At 35.1% G+C, this 20,916-nt stretch overlaps 1 protein-coding gene and 1 pseudogene across 4 annotated transcripts; both read left to right on the forward strand.

The window, feature by feature from the left end:
* Nucleotides 1-1,672: 1,672 nt before the first annotated feature.
* On the forward strand, nucleotides 1,673-9,301 carry LOC132163320 (5'-3' exoribonuclease 3-like). 4 transcript variants are annotated; one of them, XM_059573561.1, is made up of 23 exons: nucleotides 1,673-1,894; nucleotides 2,112-2,217; nucleotides 3,373-3,449; nucleotides 3,547-3,753; nucleotides 4,462-4,584; nucleotides 4,680-4,742; nucleotides 4,962-5,045; nucleotides 5,157-5,327; nucleotides 5,663-5,740; nucleotides 5,833-5,985; nucleotides 6,067-6,210; nucleotides 6,344-6,439; nucleotides 6,552-6,647; nucleotides 6,864-6,934; nucleotides 7,006-7,134; nucleotides 7,225-7,301; nucleotides 7,381-7,421; nucleotides 7,583-7,657; nucleotides 7,736-7,866; nucleotides 8,009-8,101; nucleotides 8,189-8,264; nucleotides 8,452-8,522; nucleotides 8,614-9,301. In XM_059573561.1, the coding sequence occupies exons 1-23, from the start codon at nucleotides 1,709-1,711 to the stop codon at nucleotides 9,116-9,118; spliced, it is 2,853 nt and encodes a 950-aa protein (XP_059429544.1). In that variant the 5' UTR covers nucleotides 1,673-1,708; the 3' UTR covers nucleotides 9,119-9,301. The 4 variants fall into 4 exon arrangements, with proteins under 4 accessions (XP_059429544.1, XP_059429545.1, XP_059429546.1 ...); XM_059573562.1 differs by having other exon boundaries at nucleotides 8,620-9,301; XM_059573563.1 differs by lacking the exon at nucleotides 4,462-4,584.
* Nucleotides 9,302-10,230: 929 nt separating this feature from the next.
* The window catches only part of LOC132163906 (5'-3' exoribonuclease 3-like), a 67,717-nt pseudogene continuing 57,031 nt past the window's right edge, over nucleotides 10,231-20,916 (forward strand).

Below are 20,916 nucleotides of genomic sequence, written 5' to 3' on the forward strand. Positions count from 1 at the left end.
ATAAAAATAAACAAAAATATAAAATACAAAGTGTCTAAAATTGCATCTGAGCCTTATAGAGAAACAATATAATCATATAATTCTTTGCTTTTTTTTGTTTCTTTCTTAAAAATGCCCTTTTGGAAAATGAATCTCAAAAAATATTTCTTGATATAAAAGCTATATTTCTTAACACAAGTTCACATAGATTCTTACAAATTGATATGTTTATGAAGTCTAATAAATTGGTACATGTATTGGGTTATAATTTATATTCTGAATTTATATTTTGAATTGTGTTGCCATTGTATAATATAGAAGAGAGAAAACCTTAAGGGGATGTTTGGCAACCGGGATGCGCCCACCTAGCTTCTGTGCCCTCTCGGTAATGGTGCCTTCCAACACATGACTCATCAAACCCAATTTTTAAAATGACCTTTTTACGCATTCATTTGTTTTTCCAGCGCACACTCTTCTCCTACACGCAAGTCTTCTCCCTCTGCAAGCCCTCCACGCCATTTCCCTTCTAAAGCCTTTTCCTATTTCTCAAGGTTCACTTTGTCCAGGTTAATATTTCTCTTTCTTTTTATTTTCCTTTTTCTCTCCCTCTCTTGATATTTATTTCAGAAAACCTTTCCCTTTCCCGCTCTCCCTCCCTCGCTCACCCTCTCTGTCACTCCGGCCAACGGACACCGAACACCGGCGTCGCTTACCCCTCTCTCACCCAAGCGTAAGGTTCCGGCAACCCTATCTATCACTCCACCGGTGTTGAAGAAGGCTCTCTTTCTCTTCTCCACCGGTGGTTTGTGTCTCTCTCCAAAATTGCATATGCAAACTTCCACCATGGTTTCTTTTCTGTCTCTCTCTAAAATTGCAGATGCAAACTTTTTATGTGGGTTGCTTTAGTTTTTCATTTCCCTGTAAGTTTGTGTAACTTTGGTACGTGTGTGTGAATTCAATAAAAAATTTGTGTATACAGAGAGAGTTTGGGAATAGTCTTTATACACAAATTGTTTATTTTTCTTGTCTATCACACAAAAGCTGGCCAGATTAGAACATTTCTTGGGACAGCTTGTTGAAAAATACCCACGGAGCAAAACAAAAAAGAAAAGCGTTTTGTTCCTGAACCTTCTGCTGGTTCAAAAGTAATGCCATTTTTCTTGGAGTTTTTGTTTTGGCTTTGAAGGATCTTCATGTTTCAAGAAAAAAAAAAAATCAAAAAGTGAAGGATGGAGCGCAGGGGGATGCCTGTTTCGGTGATTTGGGCATTCTCAAAATAAAAAAAAAAAAAAAAAAAGTGGCCAGAGAAAGATAAGGGTAATATAGTTAAAGTGTGTAAAATATTAATGTTGAAAGTTCAAAGTTTGATGCTCAAAAGGTCAAAAGGTGAACAGGGTCTAGGACATCCCTGTTGCCAAACGAAGCCTAAGTGGAAGTTTGACGAAGGAGGGAAGAACCTAGCCAAGAAGTTTTCTTGTTAAACTTAGTACATCGAGAAGTTGCCGCCTGAGAGAGAAGGGAGTAGATAAATATTGCACTTTACTTTACTTAAAGTAAAGGATTTTGCTTTTGTTAAGAGTCCGTACAGAAAAAGGCAAAGCAGATAATAATGGCAGTACTTTTGCTGTGTATTTAACATTTGCTCTGGTACTGTCGCTCTCTCTCCTACAAGTCGACGCAAAGGAGAAGGAGAAAAATAGAGTGAGAGAAAGAGAGAGAGAGAACTGATATGGGTGTGCCGTCGTTCTATTGGTGGTTGACAAACAAGTATCCGACCGTTGTGGTTAAAGCTGCTGAAGATGATGAAGGAGAGTGCATCAACACCTCCTTGCCAAACCCTAATGGCATCGAGTTTGATAATCTCTACCTCGATATGAATACGATTATCCACAAATGCTACCAGCCCAATGATCAAGTTCGTTCTTTTTTTTTTTTCTTTTTTTTTTTTTTTTTTTTTTTCTATTCAGTATTTGTTGGTTATATATATTAAAAGTAGTTCAGCTAGTCTAGAATATTTTAATCATAATTATTATTGTAATATTTATAAGCACCTTATTTTTGAATTTTAATTTTTGTTCTTTCTAGTAAATTAACTCTTAATTTGTTTTTTATTGTCTTATTTTGTTCATCAGCCTTGCCCTCCAAAAACCTTCGAAGAAGTATTCAATAATATCTTTGAATACGTTGACAACCTTTTCAGTATCGTAAGACCACGGAAGTTACTTTATATGGCAATAGGTGAGACTGCAGTCCTTCTACTTCAACATGCATGTTCCTTAATTTAAATGTTTGGTTGAAATACACGTGCTTAATTTGCTGCTGTATGCTTGATTGTAGACATGTAATTATCTTTTGGGCTGGAAACTTTTGTCAACTATCTCTCTTACCTTAGACTACGATCTGGACTGTTAGAAATTTCTTAAAAATCAATCTCTACGAGTGACATGCACGTGTTTGCTTCTCATATACTTTTTTAATAATATTAATAAGAAAATGTGTTTCTCATATACTTAAAAGGACTGTAGAGATCCCGTATATAAAAATGTCACATGTCACATTGGATGTAAGAAATACATACTTTTAAGATAACAAGTAAAAAACACGTGACTTTTTAATAAAAAAGTCATATTTCAACTTTGTCATTGCAATTAAAAAAAAACATGTGATTATCACATGCAAGAGGACACACAAAGATTGCAGAAAGTTTCTCCTATTCAATTTTGATGCAGATAGGATGGTGATACTCGTCCCTGGAAGTGCGATCGAGTGCACATGTGCCTGATGCTGCGATGTTGTTCTTGGAAGTGCGACCGATCCTCTCCTTTGAGAGCGATCGATCGCATGCTCTAGCACACCAGGTCTCTGATGGTGCGATCGAGCGCCCGCGTGCTGCGATCATGTGCACGTAGGGCATTATGTTAATTTTCTGCGTTTTTTTTATCTTAAACTGACTTTATGTTATTACTTTATTAGGGTTGGAGTTTTGAGAGTCTTTATTTTGTTATTTTATTAGGTTTAGGGTTTTGGGGGTATTTATGTTATATTTTATTAGGTTTAGGGTTTTGGGCTATAAATATATGCTTATAGCCGCCATAGGATAACATTTGTTATTTATTATTTTGATTAATGAGAATACTTAGTTGAGTTTATTCCTCTTTTCCTCAAAAACCTAGAGAGTATCTAGTTTTTTAAGAAAATTTTTAGGTCATTTAATATACTCAAGATCTAGAATTAGTTATCTGCTGCTTTATTGATGTTCTTCGCTGCAACCCTAAGTCACGCTGCATCAAATTTGGAGGAAAACTCTGTTTCAAAGAAACTCTCTTTGGTTTGAATCTCAGGAAACACTTTGCCTCTAACATGATTACGTACTGAAATTTTTCTCAAACTTAGACGGAGTTGCTCCATGGGCCAAAATGAATCAACAACGATCCGGACGTTTTCTAAGTGTTAGGGAGTATGAAAGAGCTGTGAGTTTTCTCAACTTGAGTCTGGCTGAATATAGATTTCTGCTTCTTGCTTGAGAGATGATCGTTTTCTTTTATTTTCATGTTATCTACTATATAGGAAGCCGACTTGAAGAGGCTAATAGAACAGTTTGAAATGGAAGGAAAATCGGTTCTTCTTGAGAATCATCTTTCGAATCCCAACCATGAAGTTTCAAATTTCCATGCAATCACTCCAGGCACAGAATTTATATACAAGTTGTCAGGGGCCCTCAGAAGCTATGTTATTTCACGTATAAACAATGATCCAGGCTGGAGGGACATCAAGGTCTGGTCTATGTTTGCCTTCATTTTAAGAATTAATTTTGTTAAAACCATCATATCTAGAGAAGAAATGCTAGAAGATAAATGTTATTTAATAGGCTATTATACGACTGCCATATAATTATTAGGCAGCTTTTTTAGAAGCTCTAGCTTCTTGATCCATATGTTGATTTTCATTGTGCATGCCGTGCTATTCTAATTGCATGGAAATCTTATAATAATCTAATAAGAGCATGATTGTGATTGTGTTGGGAAATAGAACTTTTAAAGTACAGTGTTATTTAAAAAAAAAAAAAAATCATTTTTAAGATTTTTTCGAAAGTACGTTTTGGTCATTTTTAGAATGAAAAAGATAAAGGACTTTTGAAATTTTTTGGTATTAAAAGTACTTTTTAAGCTCTCTAACGCAATCCTAAACATGCTTTAAATAGCATCACTCTTACTAGAAAGATACTTTTGAGTACGGTGGTACATATTACACTCAATATTTAGTAAACTTCTATATAATTACGATACAACTCGATACATGGTAATAAAAATCAGTCGTTGATAAGCATTTAGTTTTTTTTTTTCACTGATTTTTGCTGCCACATCATCTAGTTATATGACAGTTGTACATGAGTCTACTGAATAACATTACTCTATACTAAAACGTAACTTGATTTTGAAGTCACTCATATCCTGTCATTCTTTATTTTGATCATTTAAATAGGTTATTGTTTCTGATGCCAATGTTCCCGGTGAGGGAGAACATAAGATAATGTCTTTTATTCGCCAACAAAAAAACGTTGGTGTTGGATATAATCCAAATACGAGGCACTGCGTCTATGGTCTGGTATGACAACTCTGCTGGCTTCTGTTGTTTGTGTTGTCATTGAGAAATGCATGTTATGATATTGCATGGTATTTATCATATGATATTGCACGCAGGACGCTGATATGATAATGCTTGCTTTAGCAACACATGAAGTTCATTTTTCCATTTTGAGAGAGGTGAATTTGACTAGTTTTTGTAAATTTTAATGACATGTATGTTTTGCAAGAGTGAGCATTTTTGGCCTGTATTAGCAATTATTGTAACATGTACCAAGGAACCATGATGCCATTGGTGACATTAGGCCCAACAGAAGGGGTAGAGTTAGATAGTGGTAATTGTGGTATCATTTTGCATGTATTCTTAATCTTCACTTCTTCCTATCTGGAATATTACAGTCTGATCATGATCAGGAGCCTCCAACAATCAATGAAAGTGAGGAGGAGAAGGAGGAAAGGGAATGGTTTAAAAAGCCTTATGAGGTATCATGATTCATCTAATTACTATCCTTGGACCTTGACTTCAGGTGAAAGCTTTCATATTTGATATTCCTCTTATACTTTACTTTTTTTTTTTTTTTTTTTGCCATGCAGTTTGTACATGTATGGATTCTGAGGGAATATTTGGAGCTTGACATGAAAATATCTGAACCTCCAGCTAATGTGAAGATAGATCTTGAGCGGATAGTTGATGACTTCATTTTCTTGTGCTTTTTTCTGGGCAATGATTTTCTACCCGGCATGCCTTCATTAGAAGTTCATGAGGTCTTGTAGCCTTTTTCATCTAGACTACACCCCTTGAGATTGATGGGGAGCCACTGGTTTTGAATTGAAGACAAATAGAATAGTTAAAACTATTTGAATTGAAGACAAATAGAGGAGCCACCCCAAATGTGGCCGGGGTGGCTCTTCTCCCACTTGGGTGGCTGCAAATCCCTATTAATTTTTTTTTTTTTTTTTTAAAAAAAAAATTAATTAAATCTGATATAATCATGTGGTTTTTTTATGCTGAGGAGTGCGGTTTCAACTCTTTTTTGGTGGGTACAAAAAGGTAGTTTTGTGCACCAACCCCATTGAAGTTATTCTCTTACTTCTTATAGGGTGCTATTGATTTATTGATGAGTGTTTACAAGAAAGAGTTCAAGAACCTTGGTGGCTATCTACTTGACATGAGCAGGGTAACATATATATAACTCTCATATTGTAGATTCTTTCAAATACTTGCTGCAACTGTTAACCTTAAATCGTTTCCCATTTCTATGCACAAAAGCTTGTTGAAGAAGATCAAAGAAAAGAGTATATAAATCTATCCAGAGTGGAGAAGTTCATTCTTTTGGTTGGCTCATATGAAGATCAAATTTTCAGGAAAAGATCACAAATTCGCGAGTCTAAACTTAAACGCCTTCGCAAAGATTCAGATAATGTGAGTCAATTTTTTTTCAATTAAATTTCAATCGGTACTAACGTATCATGCATTCTACTCCAAAACTAATGCCTTTTCTAGCAAGATAAAAATGATGGTGGTAATATGGAGATTGGTACAAGAAACAATTCTGATGCATTATCCAGTGAGAAAGCTCCTACTTTAAGTGATTCAACAGAAAGTAATACATTATCAGATGGGTCTAAGAATGCCGATGATTCTGAAGTAAGGAATTGGTTATACTTATTCTTCTGGTTTTGAATTTTGTTTATATGTAGAGACAAAATGCTTTTGGTTCTCTATTACAGGTTACTTATTGGTCTTCATTAGTTTCTTATTTTCTTTCTTGGTGTTGCAGATTGTCAAAAATACGAAAGAGTTTGTGGATAAGTTCCGTTATAATCTTGAGAAGAACTCTGACCTATTTAAGAATGGTCAATTGGGGTCGGACAAAGTATGAATGACTGCCTTTAAGATTTTTATTGTTCCTAGGAGTCTCTTTAGAAGACTCATATGCATGTCTGTTCTTAGAAATGTCTGATGGTTTATGTTAATCCCATACATAGGTGAGATTGGGGACTCCTGGCTGGAAAGAAAGATACTACAAAGATAAATTTTCTGCAGAAACCTGGAGGGATATTGAAAAACAAAGAAAAGAAATAGTGAGCTTTTGTTACCATAAACTTTTTCTTGCAGTTTCTGTTATAACAACCCCTACTTTATTTTAAATTGATGGTGTATTACTGATATAAGTGTAGCTGAATATTGATTTAATTTAATTTAATTTTTTTATTTTTTATTTTTTATTTTTTGTGGAGATAAGAGGAGTTTAAATTGTGCTTATAAAGATTTAACCTCTGTTGCTTGATTTCTTGAAGGTAAAGAAGTACACTGAAGGACTATTGTGGGTTCTTCTATATTATTATTCAGAAGTCCCATCATGGTCATGGTAAGACAATTCTATAAAATGAAGTTCCCCAATTACAATGCCTCTTAATAATGTAATGCAATTACCAACAGGTTTTACCCATACTACTATTCACCATTTGCGTCAGATTTGAAGGGCCTTGCTCAGGTCCGTGTAGAGTTTCACAAGGGTTCCCCATTAAAACCATTGGATCAGCTATTGGCTGTACTACCCTCACAGAGGTAACAGACTTTCCTGCTCTCTCTTCTTCTTCTATGTTTGTGCTGAATTTATCATAAATCGGTAAATTAAATGAATGTGCTCTTGTGTAGTGCTCATGTGCTTCCTAAAGTTTACCAGGCTCTGTTGGCAGATGCAGAGTCCAAGATTATTGATTTATATCCTACTGGTAAAGTCTGATTTGTAGAGTTTGTTAAAACCAATAGATTTGATATTAAAACTGACTCTAGTCTTTCTTTTATGCTTAGATGTTGATATCGACTTCGATGGAAAACGCTTTATGTGGCAGGTTTGCTTATATTTCTTATATATATTTTTTTCATATGCGTATGATTTTGTAAATCCTTTGTATAATGTCTTAACAAGACACCTGCAATTCTGCAAGTACTTGATTTTTTTACACATTCCATATGGTGAAGTGATATGTTATATTTTCTGTTTCTGATTAAGGGAATCGTCAAGCTCCCATTTATAGAGGAAGAACGCCTTCTATCTGAAACTAAAGAATTAGAAAAGGGTCTACAGGTATTGCATTTTAGCCTTATTTTTCATAACTTTATGTTCTATAGAGATTTGAAGTGTTTTTCTAACTTTATTTAATAGAGGGATGAAGCACTGAGGAACAAAAACAATGTTGATCAGTTATATGTGAGTAGCAAACACAAATTGGCATCCCAAATTTTGTCACTTTTGCCAAATCAAAACAAAGTGGTTGAGATCGATACCAGTATCAGGTGGGTGGATTCTTGTGCTAGGTTACATTCTCTTTCTTCAACATCAAATTTATTAATGTTGTTGTAATATTCTAGTTAACAAATGTATTCCTCACTAAATAAACTGATCAATTAACTTGTTGTTTTCTTTTCTACCTATCAGTGATGGTATTTATGGTTTTATTCATCTTCCTAATGAGGATACTGAAATAGTTTACAAGGAAGTCCATAACAGCATTGAAGAGAACTGTGTCTTGTAAGGAAACAACATTAAAAGCACATTTTTCTAGTCTTGTTTTTCTTTTTTATGTTTCTTATGGTATCACTTCTATTGATGTTGCAGATGTGTGTCTTTTGAAATGCGTGATAATGTTGTGCATCTTCCCCGCTTACTTGATGGTGTTATCTTTCCAATTAAGGTACTTCAATTAAGTTTTTTTTTTTTTTTTTTTTTTTAATCCTAGGGGGAGATTCCAACTGGAGCTTTGCTTCATCAGGCGTGGTATTTATTTCAATTTGAACAATGTCTTGCATCTAATTCTACCCAAAAATAAAAATGACAAACCATTCACTGTAGTCTATAAAACCACAATATTATGTATGCAGAGTATTACCGAAGGAGATATTACAGAAAAAAAACTTTGGCATGAATATCGGGGTAAAAACCCCTCGAAAAGGTGTGATATCTCAGTTCTTGCTTACTATTTATTGCACCTGTTCAAATTGTTCCTATATTTGGTTGATGCACTAGGGTGACTTGGATGATAGTTGCAGATTGCAGTACGAAACATGTGATTTGATACATGAAGGCTATCACAGGAGATTTACTACAGATTCATGTTCTGAGTTGGTACATAAAGTTGGTGGTATTGGATGGGGTGCTGGTAGAGGAAAAGTGAATGATACTTCCAATACAAGCAAACATATTGAGAGCAGAGAAAGAGTCATATTACCTAGCTCTTCTTTTACCCAACAGAAGAGTCCAGTGTCAAGTTGGGATGCTGGAAAGTGTTACAGCAGTCTTGTTAGCTCAAGTTGTAACCTAGATGAACAGCTCAGCCTCAGGCCTCATGGAGGAGCTCAGTCTAGAAATGTGCAGCAGCAGAGAATACAATTCGGGGCTCCTCCTAGTCATCAAGGGAGGGGACATCATGATACAACAGTTTCTCCGACATACTCTTGGAAACACAGTTCTGCCACCAGCTCCGTGCAGGGCCGTGGCAGAAGCCGGCATGTTCAACATCCTTCTGTCGAGGAAAGTGGCAGCCACTGATCCAGTGCTTTGTAAATATATTTTACCTTTTCTGATTTCAAGTTACTTTGACTGAGATTCCTGTGCTATCACATGTTTAAGTTGTATATTTAGCACCAAAATGTTTGCTCTTTGGACACAGAAGCAGTTACTGCTTTCTTAACTATGCCTTAATCATACTGCATGTCTTGGCTTTCTCAACTATGCACAGTCATACTGCATGTCTTGGCATTTTCAACTTTGCTTCCTCTGCTGTAGCTAAGGAAGTTGCTTTGGTATCAGCTGATGGGTTTTGGCCATCATAGACTTCAGGCTCCAATCAAATGTGTTCTGAACTTCCATATTCCTTCAGGCTCCATACATATTCCTAGCAGAGAGACTATAATAGCCGCTCCAGCCATGAATCCACTAATAGTAGCTTTTGAAAGAAAGTCAATTATAAAACCAGGCCTGCGCAAGTCATCCAACAAAACTATATCCAAGTATGAAATTATTAATTCCATAACATATCAAATGGGGTTCTAAAGTATATTGCAGATTAAAAAAAAAAAAAAAAATCACTTTAAAAATATTAAAGAAACAGGGAGGGTCATGGTTGGGAGATACTTTGATCCCAGTTCAAGAGAAGCAATAGAAACTGGTCCTACTGCTAGGTCTTCAGCAGTAGACAATTTCATAACATTTCTCAAAATTCTCCCACTGTAACTACAACCAAAGAATAAATGATCCCTTATCTTCTATAACATGACGGCAAAACATACATTTTGTGTCCCAAGGGTAACCCCACTTCAACAATTTATCACCTGTAGTCAAGCCATTTTTCGTTGCATGTTTTGGTATTGTACACACACCCCTGTTTCTCTCTCAAAGCATCCCATGTATCAGAACTGGAATATTTACCAGTTTTAGAAACCACCCAAACGGGTCTATCATGCGGTTCATACCGATAAATGTCTCGTTCAGACGCAGCTAAGATTTCACAACTTACATGTTGGCGGCGTCCGGATGTGGTTCGACCGTGGATCCAACCGAACAATTCTACCAAGCTAAGATCTTCATTATGTTCCAACGGTGTCTAACAGTGAATCTAACCAAGTAATAATACCAATTGCAATCCTCTTGGCATTCGGACTATGACCAATCGTGTAATGGATCGAACAATACAGGGACTTCCAAGCATGTACTTGAATACACTTGTTTGGATGTGAGTCCGACCGTCCCTTTGACCAGATGGTTCTAGAAACATTCTTGTTGTGCTTTGAAGTATCTCGTTTGGACATGGTGTGACCCGACAGCCAAACCGATCGGATGGTTATAGAATAGAAACTTGATTTCATATAAAGGCATTCGGACATTCGTACTGACCAAGCATTCCTAACTATCAATTTGAAAAAGTTTTTGCATTCTAATTAAAGTTCTAATCACCAACATCGAATTAGCCAACATAAAAACCTATGAAGGACTACACATTTTTTTTTTTTTTTTTTTTTTGTTTTTAAACAAAGTATAGGGAGGGTACAAATTAAATGTAAAAAAGGGAACTAGAATTACCATCAAACCACCTAATACTTATAAGACTATTTCATATTTATAAAAGTAATATAGACGGTGGAGATAAAAAGGTATATTCTTTTCCCCTGTTTTTTCCTAGCAAATAACGAGACTTAAGGCAAAACAAAAAAGCCAAAAAGAGAGAGAAAAACAGGACAATTAAGCAAGGCCGAATCTTGAGCCACAACATTTCCAAAAGCAAGCCACATACAAATAATCCCACCGACACAAGAAATTAAATGCTAAAATATTTTAAAAGGCTGGATTAAGCTCAATTCAGATAACTCCAAGCCACTTAGTCTTCATGGACTACGAGTCTAGGATCATATGCATTTTATTTGAAATGAATAGTATTCATTTCGGTGTATGAAAGGAAATATAATGAAAAGCGGAACAAAAGAAAATAAATATAAAGTTTTTAATATGATTCGGTCTATGACATATGCTCGGGTAATAGAGCTTAATGAGCTACATTTTGCTATTATCATTGGCTTAAAGAGCTACGTCTTGCTCTTATCATTGAATGATGTTATAATTAATACAAATGACTCTTATTTATAGGAGAATTGAATCAGAGAAGTATGGTTATCAAATCAATCATATTTGACCATCAAAATCTGATTACAATCAAATATCTAAAATTAATACAATCAAATTTCATAATATAGGATAATCAAATATACTCTAACACGTCGTGATATATATAATGTTGTTGTATTTAATATTATAAATAATGTCAAATGATTTAAAATTTTAGAATAATGCTTTGCATGATTTACACTATTAGTTACAATAACTGTCAAAATTGAAAGCAGCCTATTCATTTAAAACAGCCGTCACCCTCGAGCCGTGCAAAGTGAAGAGGCACGAGAAAGCAATCTGTCATCTGCTTTCTGACGCTTGGATTTTCCATCCTCTTCAAATTCTGCCATATATGGATGGCCCTTCCAATTCCATGCCTACATAAGCCGCCTGTCGCTCTCGAAGCTACGTTGTTTCACGTACAAACGATGATCCAGGCTGGAGGGACATCAAGGTTTGAGAATTAAATTCGCTAAAACCATCGTATAACTAAGAGAAGATATACTAGATGAAAAATGTTTATATTACTGTCATACAATTGAGATGACATTATAGATGTCTCTCTCTCTCTTTTTATTTTTTATTATTTATTTTTTAAGCTTATTTTAATCCAAACACTGATTTTTGGTGCCACGACATCTTAGTTGCATGACAGTCATATAATAGTATACTAAATAGCATTACTCATGCTAAAAAGATACTCCCGATCGAGTAATGTCACATGTTACACTAACTGCCATACAACTAAATACGTGGTAATAAAAACCATTCATTGATAAGCACTTAGTTTTTTTAGGAGGGTTGATTTTTTCTGCCAAGTCATGATTCAGCAATTGTACAAGAAGTGTACTATATAACATTACTTTACAATCAAATGCAACTTGTTTTTGAAGTTGTTCATATCCTGTCATTAATTCTGTATTTGATCATTTAAATAGGTTATTATTTCTGATGCCAATGTTCCTGGTGAGGGAGAACATAAGATAATGTCTTTTATTCGCCAACAGAGAAATGTTAGTACTGGATATAATCCAAATACAAGGCACTGCCTCTATGGTCTGGTATGAAGCTCTGCTGGCTTCTGTTGTTTGTAATTGTCATTGAGAAATATTATGCCTCCTAGCTTTTCATCACTTAATTTTGATATGATTGCATGCAGGACGCTGATCTGATAATGCTTGCTCTAGCAACACATGAAGTTCATTTTTCAATTTTGAGAGAGGTGAATTTGACTAATTGTTGTAAATTTAGATATAATATCCATTAATGATATGTTGTATGGATTGCAAGATTGCTAGAATATTAATTAAATGATTAAATTCACCTATTCCTATCAGTTTTCGTTTTTGGGACAAGTGGTGAGTTAACAAAAACTTGGGCCTTCTCATCTATACGAGCATTTTTGGCCTGTTTTTGTGATTATTGTAACATGTTTCAAACTTTGTGTATTCTAAATCTTCACTTCTTCCTATCTGTAATGCAGGATGTGGCAATGCAGGAGAATCAACCAATCCATGAAAATTCAGTGAAGCAAAGGGGATGGTTTGGAGATGTTAATTGCAGAGCAGAAGGAGATTTTAAATCTTCGAACAATGTCAATGCAACTGCATCTTTCGTTAAAAAGCCTTATGAGGTATCATGATTCACCTAATTACCATCCTTGACTTCAGCTGAAGCTTTCATATTTGATATTCCTCTTAATACTTTTTTGTTTCTGTTCTGTTTGCATGCAGTTTCTACATGTACAGATTCTAAGGGAATATTTGGAGCTTGACATGAAAATTTCTGATCCTCCAGCCAATGTGAAGATAGATCTTGAGCGGATAGTTGATGACTTCATTTTCTTGTGTATTTTTTGTGGCAATGATTTCCTACCCCACATGCCTTCGTTAGAAATTCGTGAGGTCTCTTGTGGCCTTTTTATTTTTTTAGACTAGTTTCATTTGTTGTGATGTTACAAACATTAGTCATTATTTACCCATTGATTTTTCTTTACCGTTCGACATTAAGATTGCATTCATGAGTTTTATGGAAAAATCAATTTACATTTTGATCGTTTGACATTAAGTATCTTCATGGTTTTTTTTTTTACCGTTTGACATTAAGTACTTTAATGGGTTTTATGAAAAAATCAAGTTATGATTTTTAACTGATGGTCATTAACTCATGAGCCTTGAAAGTCTTTACCGTTGGACTTTTATTTTGTTTTAATAGTCCTTTTGTTTTAATGGTCTTTTAAGCTTTTCTATATATATATATATATATATATATATATATATATATTCCACCTACAGCTACATGTACATACAACAACTTCTTTGGCTCCAAAAAAAAAAATTGTACATCATCATCAAACCCATATTCCATTTGTCCAACAATTTTTCGTTAAGCCATTGTAATATACTGTGGTCTTCCTTTTTGGTGTGGCTTTTTGTCCCTCATTTTTTTTTTATCAAAGGGTTGTTCATTTGATCTTCGTTACTTGGAAGTGCGTCCTTAACGAAGGTAGATACTATAGTCTAATTCTGGGAGGTTACGTGTCAAGAGATTCGATCGCACCGAGTTATACATTACAAGAGGCACGAAATCAACCTTTAAGGACAACGCTCTTGCGTGATTATATAGCTTTGTGAGATTTTTCCTTGCTTTAATTTTATTTATTGTATTCTATTTGTCTTATTGTTAATTGTTTGAATTAATTTTATTTAGTGTCAACAAGAATTTTTGTATCATCCAATTATTTTTTTCCAACAATCTTAAAGGTTGATTATGGATGCACAAATTCTTGCTGCTGCTCAAGTTCTTCCAGATGCTACAAAAGTTGAACCTTTTGATGGAAATAATTTTAAACGTTGGCAACAAAAGGTTCTTGCAATTTTAGATTTTACAAAAATTTCCAATGCTCTAACTGAGCCTAGACCGGATGAGAAATCTGAAGAACAATCCAAAGAATTAAGAGATTGGGAGATGGCTAATACATTATGTGTGAATACTATATTGAATTCTTTATCTAATGAATTGTTTGATGTTTATTGCAATTTTACTATTGCTAGAGATTTATGGGATGAATTAGTTGGTAGATATGTGATTGAGGATGAGGGTACTAAGAAATTTGCTGCAAGCAATTTCTTACATTTTCAAATGACCGATGAAAAGAGTATTACTTCTTAAATTCATGAGTTTTATAACATAATTGCTGAATTAGCCAAAGAGGGTGATGGTCTACCTGAAAGTTTTATGACCAGTGTCTTGTTGAAAAATTACCCGACTCTTGGAAGGAGTATAAACTCCATTTCAAACAAAAGAAGACTTCCCTGAGTCTTCAACAAACCATAGTGCATATTAAAATGGAAGAAAGGAATAGGTCTTTGGAAAAGGTTAACAAAGCTAAGGAAATTATTTCCAAAGCTAATTTAGTAGAAGAGAGATCTAGTAGGCCTCCACAACACTGCAAGAAATTTGACCATAAGCCCAAAGGAAAACCTTGGAATAATAAGAAAAGATTCAACACATCTCATTCTCTAATACAAAAGAAAAGGTTTAATTGTTTTGTTTGTGGCAAAGCGGGTCATTATGCAACGGTATGTAAGCAAATTATTACCAACAACTACAACGGATCAATATCAAAAAACAAGGCAAATGTGACGGAAGTGGAAGAGATCATTGCAGCTGTCGTATCCGAAGCTAACATGACTACGGAAGTAAAAAGATGGGTGATTGATTCCACATCTATTAGGCACATTTGTGGAAATAAAGAAAACTTATTCTCCTACACACCAATAAAGGAAAATATTGAGCGGGTAATTGTTGGAGACAATAGATCTATGCCTGTGGTAGGCAAAGGGAAAGCTCTCTTAAAGCTAACTTTGGGTAAAACCCTTTCACTCTCCGATGTTCTACATGTTCTTCATTTCCGACACAATTTTGCTTCAGTACACTTGCTTGGTAAGGCAGGACTTAAGGTTTTATTTGATGGTGGCATTGTTACCTTAACTAAGCATGATGCGTTTGTTGGTAAAGGCTATGAAGATCAAGGTCTTTTTGTATTCAATGTTGCTAATATTATTAATGAAAATTCATCCTCTTGTGCTTACTTAGTTGATTTTATTAATATTTGGCATGGTAGACTTGGACATGTAAATATTGGGTACATCAAGAAAATGAAAGAAACCAGAATTATTAATTCACTAAGTGAAACCAATATGGATAAATGTGAAGTATGTGCTAAGACTAAAATCACTAAAAAACCTTGTAAATCTATTACAAGAGAAACTGAACTTCTTGGCTTAATACATAGTGATTTGGGTGATTTAAAGCACACAATGACTAGAGGTGGTAAAAAATATTATGTGATATTTGTTGATGATTACTATAAATTTACTAAACTTTATTTGTTAAGATCCAAAGATGAAGCCTTAGAAATGTTCATAAAATACAAAATTGAAATTGAAAATCAAAAGAGTAAAAGGATTAAAAGACTAAGGACCGATAGAGGTGGTGATTATGAGTCTAATCCTTTTAAGGAATTTTGTGAACAAAATGGCATAATACATGAAGCTACACCTCCTTATTCACCGGAATCTAATGGAGTAGCCAAAAGAAAGAATAGAACTTTGAAAGAAATGATGAATGCTATGCTTGTTAGTTCTGGGCTACCCACTAACATGTGGGAGGAAGCCATTCTTTCGGCTTGTCACATTCAGAATAAAGTGCCTCATAAGAAAACCAGTAAAACTCCTTACGAACTTTGGGAAGGTCGTAAGCCTAGTTTGAAATACCTCAAAGTGTGGGGGTGTTTGGCAAAGGTTATGCTACCTGAGCCTAAAAAGAGGAAACTTGGCTCTAGAACTTGTGATTGTGTTTTTATTGGTTATGCTTGCAATAGTTTATGTTATAGATTTCTTGTTATTAAGAGTGATGTTTTAGATTACAATACTATTATTGAATCTGAAAAATGCTATTTTCTTGGAGAATGTGTTTCCTTTGAAAAATAAGGAAAAATTATTACATGAACCTTCTTTTACTTCTAGTGAAATTGTTGATGATGTGCAAGAATTGAGGAGAAGCAAGTGAGCTAGAACGGAAAGGAATTTCAGTAATGATTTTATTGCTTATATTGTTGATGATGATCCAATATGTTATAATGAAGCAATCAAATCTATTGATACACCTTTTTGGTTAGAAGCTATTAATAATGAATTAGATTCAATTATGTCTAACCATACATGGGAACTTGTTGAGTTACCTCCTAAGACCAAATCAATTAGTTGTAAATGGGTGTTCAAGAAGAAACTCAAACCGGATGGTACTATAGATAAATACAAGGCACGCTTGGTGGCTAAAGGCTACAAGCAAAAGCAAAATATTGATTATTTTGACACTTATTCTCTGGTTACTAGAATTGCATCTAATAGAATATTGTTTGCTATTGCTTCTATTTATAAACTTGTGGTACATCAAATGGATGTCAAGACTTCCTTTTTAAATTGTCATTTAGAAGAAGAAATTTATATAGAGCAACCCGAGGGACTTGTAATCCCCGGTTAATAACACAAAGTTTGTAAATTGGTGAAATCTTTGTACGGATTAAAACTAGCTCCTAAATAATGGCATGAAAAATTTGACAAAGTGATGTTGTCTAATGCTTATTCTATTAATGTTGGAGATAAATGCATTTATAGCAAGTTTAGTAATAATGAAGGTGTCATCATTTATTTATATGTTGATGATTTGCTTATTTTTGGAACCAACATTGATGTTGTGCATGAAGCTAAAAGATTTATTTCATCTAATTTTGATATAAAAAACATGGGTGAAGCTAATGTTATATTGGGCATTAAAGTTCTTAGAGATAATAGTTGTATTACTTTATTTCAGTCATATTATGTTGACAAGATGCTAAAAAGATTTGAGCACTTTGATTATTCACCTATGTCTACACCATATGATTCTAAAATACATTTGGTTAAAAATCACGGTGATAGTGTTTCACAAGAGAAATATGCACAAATAATTGGTAGTTTAATGTTCTTGACAAATTGTACACGCCCTGATATTGCATATGCTGTTGGTAGATTGAGTATATATACTTATAATCCTAGTGTTGAGCATTGGGATGCAATCTCTAGATTGTTGAGATATTTAAAGGGCACAATTAATTATGGTGTGTCATATTATGGTTTTCTTGCTATATTAGAGGGGTATTGTGATGGTAACTGGATTTTTGATTCAGATGAACTAATGCCTACCAGTGGTTATGTGTTCACATTAGCAGGATGAGCTATATCTTGGAAGCCCTCCAAACAAACTTGCATAGCAAGATCCACAATAGAGCAGGAGTTAGTTGCCTTGGAAAGGCTGGAACTGAAGTTGAATGGTTAAGGAGTCTTTTGATTGATTTGCCTTTATATGCTAACCCAGCTCCACCTGTTTGTATTCATTGTGATTGCCAGGCTGCCATAGCTCGAGCCAAGAGCAAGATCTACAATGGGAAAAGTCGACATATCCGATTAAGGCACAATATTGTGAGGCAGCTTATTGAGACCGGTGTAATATCCATGGATTTTGTGAGGTCAGAAAGGAATTTGGCAAATCCTTTGACCAAGCCACTAGCAAGAAGGCTAGTGAGTGAAACATCGAGGGGGATAGGACTGATACCCAAATGATGACACTATGATGGATACCCAACCTCTGTGATTGGAGATCCCATGAATGAGGTTTAATGGGAAACGAAGTCAGAAGTGATCATGGTGTGGTATTGTCACTCTATGTTATTTCACTATCTTGTTGAGAAGATTATTGATGAGTCCATCCCTATGGTGTAAAACAGTACAAAGATACAGGGTGATTAAGGATGAGTTTAAAACTCTTAATGGTTCCATAGTTCCTACTTGTTGGGATGGAGTATTCCCTGCACACACTCTTGATGGATACCACCTATGTGAGTGTGGAGGTGGTGCCGCTTCCTATGAGACTTGGGTAGGTCTCTAGCGCACTCATGAAACCTAGGGGCGCATGGCCTGTATAAGGCGCCAACCCGCAGATCAACCAATTTTTTTTTTATTAATTTTCTTTTGGAGAAAGTTATGTGGGTGATAAGTTTGCTCAATTTATGAATTTGGTTAAAAGAGTCTAACTCTACCACAATTCATTAAGTTCCTACTTATTTATCCTAGGTGTGGTTAAAACTTTCGGGTACTACATCGATGCATGCTTTCAAACTCCTTTTTACTTTAGTGTTTGTAACATGAGGGAGATTGTTGTGATGTTACAAACATTAGTCATTATTTATCCATTGATTTTTCTTTACCGTTTGACACTAAGATTGCATTCATGAGTTTTATGGAAAAATCAATTTACATTTTGACCATTTGACATTAAGTATCTTCATGGGTTTTTTTTTTTTTACCTTTTGACATTAAGTACTTTAATGGGTTTTATGAAAAAATCAAGTTATGATTTTTAACTGGTGGTCATTAACTCATGAGCCTTGAAAGTCTTTACCATTGGACTTTTATTTTGTTTTAATAGTCCTTTTGTTAAACTCTTCGTTAATAGTAGGTAACAAAATAGAGCCCAGTGAAACCCTAAACCCCCATCCAGAGTGCCGCCGCCGCCTCAGGGGAAGAGGGATGCCCGTTGCCTGCATCCCTCCTCCCCTCAACCTCTCCACTCTGGGTGCTAATATTTTACTTGATGTCCCTAGTCCCGGTGCCCCCTCTCTTCCCCCTCATCCCACCTTTTGCAAGGGTTCCGTCGATCCGGCTGGGTTTGTTTTCGTTTCTCCCTGATTGTGCTTCTTTGCTTTCGTTCTTTGATTTTTCTTTTTTGCTTCCCGATTTTTGTTTTAGGCTTGTTTCTGTCTTTGGTGTTTTCTGTTCTGTTGTGCTTGTGTTCTCTCTTGGTGGGTACTGCTTTTGGTGGTTTTTACTCAAACTCTCCCCCTCCCTGTTTGTTTGTGTGTGCCGTCGATCTTCTCCGCGCCCGCTTCGCCGCTCACCGCTCGCTGTCAGGTGTTTTCACGCGCTCCTCCCGCGCCAAGCTTTTTGTGCCACCTTCCGCAGCGGTTTCCAGCCAGCTCGCGATCGGCCTCCTCCGGCTGCCGTGACCTACTTTGTGTGTTTTTCGCGTTTATTTCCCTGTATTGTTGTTTTTTTTTCTGTAATTTCTTTTCCTGCATTTGTTTTAGTGTTCTTTTTATTTCCCTGTATGGTTTTTTCTTTTTGCTTGTAATAAGGCTCTCTCCTTCTACTTTGTTGCACCCCGTTGCTGTCCGTTATTACTGGTCCAAACCCTTGTGTAACATCCCCAACCCGTTAAAGCTGAGTTTGCCACTTTTCTCTTTTTACAACAAAAGTTCTTGCAAAGATCTATAAGATCTATCAGAGTACTTGATTTTAAAGGATACGATAAATGTATAAAACATTATTCAAGAGATTTTATTACAAGCGAAATTATAAAACATTAAACTTTAGTTGCAGAATATCATATTATTACAATAATTGATATGAAAAGACTTTGAATAGTTAATAATTATTCCCGCCCCCATTCCGGCTTTCTATTCCAGCGTCCTTTCTACCTGAAAACAAGAAATAAAACTGAATGAGCCCAAAGGGGGGCCCAGCAAGTAAAATCCACAACCATAAATAGTTTTGCTCCTTGTTCTCAGTTTTGATAATTGTTTTTACAAATAAATATACATCCAGCTATAATAATAATACATGTATATACGGTTGCATCTTCCGTAGCATATACGTACTATTACATCTATTATTAGATCATCGTCATAAATCATCTTTATAAATCATCATCATAATGCATCGCTATAAATCATCATTGTAAATCATCATAGTATATCATCGTTGAAAATCATCATGGTATATCATCGTTGTAAATCATCATAGTATATCATCATTGAAAATCATCATAGTAAATCATTGTTGAAATTATATTATCATTTTCTCATATTAGGGCCCATGTACACTATTACCCATGTGTATGAGGGTTGCGGGTCCTTGTGACCATGGCACTGAACTGTGGCCTCAGCCATGCACGACAGTTAATTAACTCTTTTCTTGGTGCACTCAACGGTCATGTTGATGGAATACCACTTTCTGGCATAGCCTCCGTAAGTGGTTTCGCCTCCATCCGAGTATCAGTACCGAACTCCTCTCATCCTTACTTATCTTGGGGCCAAAAAATACTTTCCTCCATACATGTGCCCTCATTTCATAAACATTTAACTCATTTCTTGTACTTCTTTTTGTACCTCTTTTGATGCATCTTAGGGCAACATGTAGGAGGGTTTATCATCATTCTTCTTTCTTATAATCATCATCATTTCTCAACTTTCTTTTCTCAAAATGGAAACTTTTCCAAATATAAACTTGTTGTACTTGGAAAGCATTTAAAGAAATAGAAACTTTCTAAATAATTCTTTTAGAAATCCTTCATGCATGCAACATATCTCCATGACAGGTAAATAATCATTTACAGTTTGATACAAAAATAAATAAATAGCATGACATGAAGTAATTTTAGAAGGGGTAGTGAATTTACTTACTTCTAGACTGAAGCTAAAAAGTGGTCTGAATGATCTAGTTGCTCCAATCTGACTAACACTACTAGTATATCTTTCAAACTAATATCTCAAGTCCGTTCTCTCGCGTGTTCTTTCTTTCTTGTAA

The sequence above is a fragment of the Corylus avellana genome, chromosome ca10 (genome assembly GCF_901000735.1).
Source record: "Corylus avellana chromosome ca10, CavTom2PMs-1.0".
Taxonomy (NCBI): Eukaryota; Viridiplantae; Streptophyta; class Magnoliopsida; order Fagales; family Betulaceae; genus Corylus; species Corylus avellana.

Excerpts from the sequence above, each read along its gene's own strand:
- LOC132163320 (XM_059573561.1), top strand. The coding sequence starts at position 1,709 with ATGGGTGTGCCGTCGTTCTATTGGTGGTTGACAAACAAGTATCCGACC. Across the intron at positions 4,743-4,961 it reads ATTTTTCCATTTTGAGAGAG|TCTGATCATGATCAGGAGCC; the intron begins GTGAATTTGACT and ends GGAATATTACAG. Across the intron at positions 8,265-8,451 it reads GTGTTATCTTTCCAATTAAG|AGTATTACCGAAGGAGATAT; the intron begins GTACTTCAATTA and ends TTATGTATGCAG.